Genomic DNA, 11145 nt, shown 5'->3' with positions numbered 1-11145 from the left:
ATTAGTATTTGGTTGGTACCAGACATGATGTTTTATGTGTCCACGGAGCTCGTACCAACCTTAAGTATAGTTTGATCCTATTCAAACTTAATGAGCTTTAGTCCCCAGGAGCTACCAAATTCCCTAATTAATTAAGTTAAGACATGCCGTAGTTTCTTTGATCGATTGGTTGATAGAAAATCCACTATATACAGATATTTAATATAATTTCTCTTCGCGATTTATTTGCGCATTACATCTTATTTGTAATTGTTTCATTGCTTTTAATTATCTTTCTTGAAAATCATCGTGTAAACGATTCTTTTATGAAATAAAATATTTGTGGTTTGATTATAAAAAAAGAAAAAAAAAAAGAAAAGAAGAAGATGACCTATCTTTCACGAATCAAGAAAACGTTACGGTACAAAATATTTTTTCTTCATCGAATATTTTGAACCCACAAGGACCATTTATGAGCCATAGACAACTATCACTAACCAACTCCAACACCCCCACAAATTCATATACTTTTTACGGTTGGCATTCGGAAAAAGACCGATGGCGCACTTGGTGATTGTTCTTGCCTATATCGGGTGTATCATCACATCGACAATTAATCTTGTAATTAATGATTATTGGTAAAACAAGAACTCTCTCAAAATCAACCAGTACTTTTTTCTGATTTGATTTCACCAGCTAATAAACCGGGTTAGGTTAAAGCCATTCTGACGCTTAACTAGTTCCTAGATTAGGTTAAAACCATGAACTGGGTTAAGATATTTATTGAGAGTGGCTGTCTACAAATCATCGCGAGGAGCATGTCCAAGACATTTGGCCAATTTTCACTTGTTTTATAGTTAGACAAAAAAAAAAAAGTTCGGCAAGTCGTATTTCAATATATTTCTCTAATTCAGCATCATTCAGATTTCCGGACGCACTAGAATATTTTCTCCTTAAACACACAATCCAAATGAGTAAGCATTGTTTTGTTGTTCAATAAAGAAAGATTATCTTAGAAACCGTCTTCAAAACACACCTCTAAAATGTGAATAAGAAACCAATCATAATTCATAAACGATTAGAAAGTTGGTTTGGTTTTGCATATTCTTATCTCTTATATAGATTGCGCACGTAACCTCATTATTTACCTCTAGTTTAGCTACGTACAACAAATCCACGTGGTTGTTCATCCACCCGTCAATCCAACCTAACATACTTCTTCTTACTTACTCATCTCATTCCCGACAACCCTTATAAGAATCCAACTTCTCATGTTTATTATTTTCATCATCACAAAATTTTCTCATTCTTACTACTACATTGCCTTAGATGGTTATTTGATCATCACAGGCACTTTCGAATTCAAGTACTAGCCAGTCTTGTTTGTTCGAGAGAATTCTGCATTAGAACCACTGGGCAGACCCAAACTTTTCAACAAATTCTATCAAAATGGTAACTGTTGAGGAAATCCGCAATGATCAAAGAGCCGAGGGTCCAGCTAATGTGTTGGCTATTGGGACTGCAACTCCAGCCAATTGTGTCTTACAAGCTGATTACCCTGACTACTACTTCAAAATCACTAAGAGCGAACATATGACTGATCTCAAAGAGAAATTCAAGCGAATGTGTAAGCTCATTTCTTTCTCTCTATGTTTATTATCTTATTTTGATTATTCTATCTCGACACTGAAACTTACTAATCCAAGTAGCGCCGTGGAGGGAGTAAGTGGCCTGTTGCAGTGTTAACGGCAAACCTCTGTACTTGAATCATGAATATGTTGTCACTATATCAAACAACTAACTTTTTGTTTTGCCCTATCTATGCATGCAGGCGAGAAGTCACAGATTAGAAAACGTTACATGCATATCACTGAAGAAATTCTGAATGAAAACCCTAACATGTGTGAATACATGGCTCCATCGCTTGATGCACGTCAAGACATAGTTGTTGTTGAAGTACCAAGACTAGGAAAAGAAGCTGCATCAAAAGCTATCAAAGAATGGGGTCAACCAAAATCAAAGATCACTCATTTAGTCGTTTGCACTACTTCTGGTGTTGACATGCCTGGTGCTGATTACCAACTCAGTAAACTACTGGGTCTTCGTCCTTCGGTTAAACGGTTGATGATGTACCAACAAGGTTGTTTCGCTGGTGGGACTGTCATGCGTCTTGCCAAAGACTTGGCTGAGAATAACGCTGGTGCACGTGTACTTGTTGTGTGTTCAGAAATCACAGCAGTTACTTTCCGTGGTCCAGCTGATACTCATTTAGACTCCCTTGTGGGACAAGCTCTTTTTGGTGATGGTGCAGGTGCTATGATCATCGGAGCTGACCCTGATATTTCAGTGGAACGTCCACTTTTCCAAATCGTTTCTGCGGCTCAGACTATTCTCCCCGATTCACATGGAGCAATCGATGGACATTTACGTGAAGTTGGTCTGACTTTTCACTTATTGAAAGATGTTCCCGGCTTGATCTCTAAGAACATCGAGAAGAGCTTGGATGAAGCTTTCAAACCAATTGGTATCACTGATTGGAATTCTTTGTTCTGGATTGCTCACCCTGGTGGTCCAGCAATTCTTGACCAAGTTGAGGCTAAACTAGGATTAAAAGAAGAGAAACTCCGAGCGACTCGTCATGTGTTGAGCGAGTACGGTAACATGTCAAGCGCGTGTGTCCTTTTCATTCTTGACGAGATGAGAAAGAGGTCCATTGAAGAAGGAAAATCCACTACCGGAGATGGACTGGATTGGGGAGTTCTATTCGGTTTCGGACCGGGTCTTACGGTTGAAACCGTTGTGCTTCATAGTATCCCAACTATTTAACGTACTAGCTAATAATTATAATTCGAAAGGTATCAAATCGTTCTTCTTTTCAGTGATGTGAACTGCTTGGAAAAAGGTGGTGTAGTTTGTGATATGAGGTAGGTATTGTATGGAATAGGGTTCATCCATGTGGTGTGTTCTTGTAAGGTTTTTATGTACGCAATTGATATTTGTTTACGTGTCTGTGTTTGTGTACGTTCCAAATAATAAATGATTCTTAAAAAAAAAGTGGAAATTAAGCTAAGGCCCAATTCATGGATAATTCATAATATAAGGCCCTTAATTAAAAGAGTTTTAAAATCAGGTCATGAATTAAAAATAAATTTTAATATAGATCTAAATTACCAGATTGTCCTTCAGTATATAACTGTCTAGCCTAGCTTTTCTTTCATACAAACACATTCATTTTCATTTATGGAGAGAGAAACCAGATCTTGAATCAAACCAGAGAGAAAAAATCCAGAAAAACAGATCGAAATCAAACCTAATTTGTTGATCGAAATCCAACCTAAAGCTGTTGCTCGAACTCAACCCTAGGTTTTTGCTCGAAAAAAAACCTAAATCTGTTGAAGCAAATCGAAAAATCTCTTAGAAGAAAAAACAGATAAGTAAGTTATAATTCGATTTAAAATGTTGTTAAATCTTTTTGCATGTTCGATTTATATGTTGTTCTTCCTGTTTAACGATTTGTTGATTCTGATTTAAGATTTTCTTCTTCTTCCTGTTTCAATATGCATTTTGTATGTTTTAGGTTTTCTCTTCCTGTTTAAATCTGTTTGTTGAGAAGAAAGAAGGAAGAAAGGTCAGTTTTCTCTCTTCTCCTTTCACTCTCTGGTTTTAGGTTTGGATTTTTGCTTTCACATGTTTCGATTCATCATGATTGATGCTTTGATTTCATTTATCTCTTGATTTTGTGGTTGTTTTTGAAAATTAGGGTTTCACAACTAAGTTTAACTGATTTAGGTTTCATGATTTGAAATCAACTAATTTATATTCTTACAATTTCCATTGTAGATTCAGATTCAGGCGATAATCAACTAATTTATGTCCAAATGACGAGAGGAAGAAGGAATGCCCTGAAAAAGATCCTGTATTAATATGTATTATAATTTTGTCACTGTAAGATGCCATTTACCATAGAAATAGAACCTGTGTAACTTAAAGTTACACATTCAAAATCTCACCACTGACTGTATTGTGGTTTGTATATTGATTGTGTAACTTATAGTTACATATACAAAAAGGAGCCTATGTAACTATAAGTTACACCACACATTGAGAACCTCTGACTTGCCTTAGGTTCTTAAGACATCAAAATTGATTGTGTAAATTAAAGTTACATCTTCATATGCATGTGTAAGTTGAAGTTACACCTTGTAGAATGTATAAGATTGAGTTGCACAATACATTATAACATGATTCAGTTTGTGTACTTGGCAGATACACATTCTTTGTACAATGCTTTTGATTTTGCAATTAAGAGTGTATTTGGTAAGTACACAACTTACTGATTCTTGATATTTTGTTGTGTTATGTGTACAGAAAAGTTAAGACACTCATTAAGTGCAGTTCAAGATTTGGTGAAAGAAATAAAACCAATAGGACTATCTGAGAGAACTAAAACTTATCTTAGGAAAGCGCCTTACGGTAATCTTTTCATGTTGTATTACGATGAATTTGATGTTGTTGATCCAAAGAAAATGAACAGACACCTGCAACTTTTGATGGCAGCTTGGTTAGCACTTTTGATGACAGTTTTACCTCAACTCAACCAACACAGTTTGATGAGTCTTTGGTGGTAACTGCTACAACCCAGGAAGGTGACAATCCTGAGCCATACAGGTTGATGCAAATAGGACCTAATGATGATATGACGGATGTTGAAATAACTACAATATTAGATGAGGTTGTAAGCAACATCAACGAAAGTGAATATGGAGCTGCATTGATGGAGAATGCAGAGCCTAGCTCAACTGGTAAGAAATATTCCTTGTGTAACTTAATATGTTTTTTTTCCCCTCTCTGTTGTGTTTGTAATGCAAGTGTAACTTGAATTTACACATTGTAAAGGCATGTGTAAGTTGAATTTACACATGCTATGCAATGCAAGTGTAACTTCAGGTTACACAATCATGACCATGTGCAAAAATTTTTCTGATTATTCCCCCTATTTTTGTTGTTGCACAGCTCCAAATCAGCAGAACTTTGACAATGATCAAATGATGGAGAATGCAGAGTCTAGCTCAACTGGTAAGAAATATTCCTTGTGTAACTTAATATGTTTTTTTCCTCTCTGTTTTGTTTATAATGAAAGTGTAGGTTGAATTTACACGTTGCTAAAAGCATGTGTAATTGAAAAACAAAGATTTGAAACTGTATGAAAGAAATCCAAAGAAGATTAAGAAGAATACTAATGAAGAAACAATGGATGCATTTAGAGAAGAAGAAGTAGAAACAATGGTTGCAGTTCCAGAAGTAGAAGAAGAAAGAATGGTTGAGGTTGCTGAAGAAGATGACGGGACAATGAGAAAGGATATGAAAGGTTCAGAAGTTATCGAAAGGCTGGATGGCGAGAAAAAGAAGAAAGTGTTTGAATATTTCAATACTCATCCTAAAACGTAAGTAGATATAACCAAAACTCATGCTTGATTCTGTTATGGTGTTTTAATGTTTAAATGAACTCAAACATCAAGTATGAACAAGCAATATTCCTCTCTCCTAAAGCATATGTAAGTAATTGGACATATTTAAAATCTTCTTGCATTTATAATGTGTAATGGGTGTTGTAAGATTATGATAACATGCTAAGATTTTTTGATGTTGGCAAAATGTGATGTGTGATATGAGGTTACACATGCATTTATAATGTGTAATCTGAAATTACACATCCTTTTTTTTCAAGTTTTAAACCCAAGGCCTTATGTGTAACTTTTATTTACTATTATCACTTGTGCATTAATGTGTGTTTCATATTCAAAATGGTTTTTTGCAGATATCTTACTTGAACGATTCCAGTGATTTCAAGAAATTCTGGATTCCTAAGCTTGTTAAGGACTATTACAAGTGCAACAACAGTGCAGTCCGACTTTTTGCCCCAATGTGCAACAACAACACACACTATACACTGCTGGAGTATGACTTTAGGAGCAGTAATCCTTGGTCCCACATGAACTCGTCAGACATTAAGAAACTCAGGGATGAACACTACATGCAAGCCAAGAAATATGCATTTGCAATAACTACAGAAACGAAACCTCCAATATCCTCTTGGGTTGAATGATAAAGCCAAACTTCTCGCTTCGCCCAAACAAGGTTCAATTCCCGACTGTCTTCTTTTTGTATGCACTTACATGAAGATCAGGTTGAAGAATAGACCACTTGACAAAAAGCCAACCTCACATGTGCTGAGATGGTTGCATGACAAGGTGAACTGCACGAGAGGAAGCATGCTTTACAAGATTCTTTTGGATCGATCCAGATATGTGTAAAACAGTAATTTGGATTGAAAAAAAGTTCTATACTTGCAAATAGTTTGTTAGTTAAAGCTGTTGTTAGACTTGCAATACGTTGTTGAAACTTTTAAATTTCGTTAGTTACTAGATTTTAGCAGTTCTTCGATTTGCAAACTTCTATACTTCTGGATTGAAATTTCTTGAATCGAAAACTCTTATACTTTTGTTAACTACAAGTTGTTATTAGAGCTGCAAAAATATCTTGTTAGAACTTTTCTGCAGTTTTTACAGGTTTCATAAGTATGCAACAGGTTAAGTAACTTAAAGTTACACATATAATTAAGATGTGTAACTTGAAGTTACATGTGTTAAGTAACAGGCTAATAGTCAAAAGGCTGGTAATTAAGATGTGTAACTTGAAGTTACATGTGTTAAGTAACAGGGTAGTTGTCAAAAAAGCTGAAAAATGAGTTAAATAACTCATAGTTACCCATGTAATTAAGTTAAGTAATTCATAGTTACCAATGCAATTAAGACAAGCTAAAAATCAAAGCTAAATGTAAAAATAACAATGTGTAAGTAATAGTTACACATCCATATTTTATAAGTGTAAACCAAAGTTACACATGCATTTCCCTTATGTGTTCAGAAGATATACACTGGGGAGAAACACATTTCACCTGTGAACTCGAAAAAATAAAAAATCTGAATAAATGATCCTTACACATAATCAACGTTGCAGAAAAATAAAAAAGTTTGGTCGATGCAAACCTACATGAAGGAAACTAAAAAAACAAATAATCCAAGACAAATAAAAAAAACCACACATAAACCTATACTCCAAGAAATAAACTTTGATAACTTCAAGCTAGTGGGTGTGTACTTCGTAGGATTCTTACAACCTGCCATGTTGTGACCAGCTTCCTTGCAATTGCTACAATGAACTTTCCTCTTTGCTTTATTTTCACCTTTTCTTATAATCCTTTTCCCTTGGGGTCTACCTGTTTGTCTCTTTACGATGGATGGAGGGTTGATGGTGCTGTCTTTGTCAATGTCAACAGGCCTGTTGTAGTTGGGAATTGGCTGGATGGCATGCAAATAAGTATTCCTATAATAGTCGCTTGTAAAGTACGGTGAAATGAAATCAATAGCTTCACGTTTAATCTTTCGTATCGCTGCAAGAGCATGAGCACAAGGGAAACCGTATACACGCCACCTTCAAAAAAAACAAGAAAAAAGAATATAAAAACTCAAAAACAACATTGCATATGCAGGATGTGCATCTTTCAGTTACACATGCATCTACAGAATGTGTAACTGATAGTTATATATGCTTATACCTAGTGTAACTAGAAGTTACACACCCTGTAAACTTTCAAAAAATTAACATACAAAGAGAAAAAAATTCCTGACAATCAACCTAACACCAATCTGGTGAAAAATTGTAACAAAAACTACAATAAAAGCCGAAAAACACCAATCTGGTGCAAAATAACATCATGTGTAAACCAAAGTTACACATACTGTAACAAAACTACAATAGAATCCGAAAAAACACCAATCTGGTGCAAAAAAATGTGTAACCCAAAGTTACACATACTGTAACAAAACATCATATGCTAAAAAAAATAACAGAACAAAAAAAAACCTACCTGAAACATTTCGTTCTTTTCATCAATAGAAGCTGCATGAAAATTCCAGCCGCATTCTTTTACTGCACACTTATCCGTGAACCTAGAACGGCCATTGTGTGTTACAACCATGTTAAAACCAGTGCGAAGACGGTACTTGGTGTAAGCAATTCTGACCTCCTTAACCCCTTCAAGAAAAAAAAACATGACAAATCTCACCAAGGACCTTAGGCCAACCATCCGACAACAATGGTTTTGCAGGCTTGCTCCTATCTTCCAGATACATTCCAATTGAGCTATTGTTTCGAAGACGTACTAGAACCATTAGACATACAAGAAACTACCCTAGAGCTAGATTAGGAGGCTACATGAGTAACATTTTGCAAGTATATATCAAAACTGGTATTGTTCTTATTATTTGTGAGGGACGCAAGATCTTGAAGCGAATAATCACAGTCAATCGGAAGATCTTTCCCACCTTCTCGGAAGATCTTTAAACTGATCAAGTTTGGTTTCAATACTAACACGAGTGGTGATGAAATAAGAAAAGTAGTGAACAACAGCAATGGAACTAGCAACAGCCATGACAACCTGAACAAATAAAAACAAACACAATTCAATAATAATATGCAAAAAAAAATGAACGCAATTCACTCGGGGGCGTTGCCCCCTCGTGAGAAGTATATTCTACGAAGAAAGCTAAAAATCAGAGGAGCAATCAACATACTCAACAAATGAAAACAAGAAAAAAATTGTTTTAAAGATACACAAGCAAAAATTAAACATGCTACAGAACAATATGTGTAACTTGAAGTTACACATTTTACAAAACAGCATGTCTTCCCAGATTTGTTGTTACAAAACAACAAATCTGGGAAGACATGCTAGTAAATTTTTTCTCAGATAACACATGCAATAACAAATAGCAGTTATACATGCAATAACAAAATAACAGTTACAGGACAATATGTGTAACTTCAAGTTACACATTTTATAAAACATATCTACACCTAGATTTGTTGTTCTTCTTCAGATGCAATGTTATTTCTTCTTCTTCTTCTTCTTTTTCTTCTTCTTCTTTTTCTTAGTATTATTATAATCAAGAAATATTAACAAGAATTATAAACGTAATTCATCAAATACTAGATCTCTTCTTCTTCTTCTTATAATCAACAAATACTAGATGTCTTCTCAAATCAATAAGAAATGCAAAATAATCCAAAAACAAAACTGAAAAATTAAAAACAAATTCGAAATCAAACAACAACAAGAATCCGTACCTTGTTTTGTTATTGCACTTCTGAAATAATCTGGTTTCTTCTTCCTCTTCTTCGTATCAAAAAATTCCAAATCTGGAAAAAAAAAAGAAAAAAAAATCATAAAATCGAAATCAATAAGCTCAAACAACAATAGATTCGTACCTATATTTGAACTTCCTCTATTCCAACCTCTCTTCTACCTCTTCTCAGACTCAAAAAAATACAAAAAAACGAAAATAAAAACGGACATCAATAGAAGATCGAAATCAAAAAATCGATCAGAAAACTAGTGAATCAAGCGTAATTGATACAAACAGAAAAGATAAATCGAACAAACTTATTTGTTGTTCATCAATGCATCTTCATAATCTCGTCAGATCTGAAAAACCAGTGAATACAACTCAACGAATTGAAAGAAAATTAACAATATGTTGTTCTTCTTCTCGTTTTCTTCCTATCAAACTCACGAATAATCGTTTTCTTCAGTATGAAACTATCAAACACACGAATTCGTCTGAAGAAAAATCTCCAATTCTGTTTCTGAACGAGAGCAGAGAGAAGAGAGAGCTGAATTTGATTTGATTTTCAGTTTCTGGTAGGTATAAAACGACTATAAATACTGAAGGTTAATTTCGGTATTTTATGATTTATTAAAAGATCCGCTGACGTCAGAAAATCCGGAAAAATTTAAAACCTTGCCCCAAAAATTAAAGTTCTGGGCCTAAAAATATCAAAAATTCAAATTATGGAGTTGATAGTGAATGATCCATTTGGTGGGGCTTCAAAATATTGAACCCATATAATAGGGTGGTTCTAGTATTTTTCACTAAAAAAAAACTCCCAACTTGAATCCCTCTTTTTCCTTAGGATGAAGTTCAGAGGAAGACATTTACTTTACTTTTTTTTATTCATTTACAAAAGATTTACAAAAAAATATATGAAAACATTGATGGAGGAGCTTTACCATTTTACCTTAGGGATTTGGGAACAGGAATATTGCGCCAAGATATATAGTATAACCTCTATAAAATAATAGTATCGGGACCGACAAAAATAAATCAATTTATATTCTAAAAAAACAATCAACAAAATGAACAAATACGCCTTATTCCATTGCAAATTGTTTTCGTCATTGTAAGATTTGTTCAATGGATGACACTAAATCAAAGAATACAAGTGAAGTGTTAGAAAAAAGGAAATTTGTCTAAAAATACTAATTAATTTGGTCGTTGTTCCCATTAGTGCTTCATCTGGTTGTTAGGTAGAGATGAGATATTTTCTTTTGTTCCGTTCCGGAGTCCCGGACCTTCCAGTCAAAATTAGTTTTTAGTTTATTTTTTTTTTTAGTTTTTTTTTTTTTTTGCTAAAAGAACATAAACTTCATAATGCACAAAGATGAGAAAGAGGGAGGAAATAATCCTTCTACCAGTGGTTTTGCTTATGTGTTTTATTGTATCCAAACTCTGATATTAGTTGATTTAAACTTCACTGGGCTTCTGATCACTGTCGTATGCGTCAAAAATAAATTACTTTCTCACTACTCAAAATATATAATATAGCAAGGGCAAGAAAGGATCGTTCCCACAGAGAGGTCTTGGGTTGCCAATATGTTTCAGTTTCCTATATAGAACAAACAAGGGGGGATTTCTGGTTTATGTATCTAAAACAAATATAAAAGCAAATAAATAAAAGTAAACAAATAAATTCAAAGATGTGAAAGCATTGGTTAAGGATTTCGTTTTCATTCACAAACATGTTCTTGTCATAATAATTGGAATTGATATTTAATCTCTACTTTATCAAAATCCCTAGAATACCTTGTCGAAAGGATATCCCGCTAATTTCCTCTTGTCATCAACAAACACATTAAAAGATGCAAATATGAATTCTACCAAAAGAATAACCTAACGCATTGCGCTAATCAAGTTCAATTCCCATGGAGCATTAAAATTCATGAAATAAGGCTAATCAATGCAACCGAAATACATTGCGTAATCG

At 34.2% G+C, this 11145-nt stretch overlaps 1 protein-coding gene across 1 annotated transcript; it reads left to right on the top strand.

Annotated features, from left to right (window-relative positions):
- Positions 1-1249: 1249 nt before the first annotated feature.
- LOC113281217 (chalcone synthase-like) lies at positions 1250-3044 on the top strand. The gene is made up of 2 exons (XM_026529897.1): positions 1250-1606; positions 1811-3044. Exons 1-2 carry the CDS (start codon positions 1429-1431, stop codon positions 2803-2805), a joined length of 1173 nt encoding a protein of 390 aa, XP_026385682.1. The 5' UTR covers positions 1250-1428; the 3' UTR covers positions 2806-3044.
- The last annotated feature ends 8101 nt before the right edge of the window (positions 3045-11145 follow it).

Source organism: Papaver somniferum, chromosome 5 (assembly GCF_003573695.1).
Source record: "Papaver somniferum cultivar HN1 chromosome 5, ASM357369v1, whole genome shotgun sequence".
Classification (NCBI taxonomy): domain Eukaryota; kingdom Viridiplantae; phylum Streptophyta; class Magnoliopsida; order Ranunculales; family Papaveraceae; genus Papaver; species Papaver somniferum.
This window is presented reverse-complemented; position numbering and strand designations above follow the sequence as displayed.

What these genes read in the sequence shown, in the direction of transcription:
- LOC113281217 (XM_026529897.1), top strand. Translation starts at nt 1,429, where the DNA reads ATGGTAACTGTTGAGGAAATCCGCAATGATCAAAGAGCCGAGGGTCCA. An exon ending in AGAGAAATTCAAGCGAATGT is followed by an intron (nt 1,607 to 1,810) that starts GTAAGCTCATTT and finishes CTATGCATGCAG; the next exon opens with GCGAGAAGTCACAGATTAGA.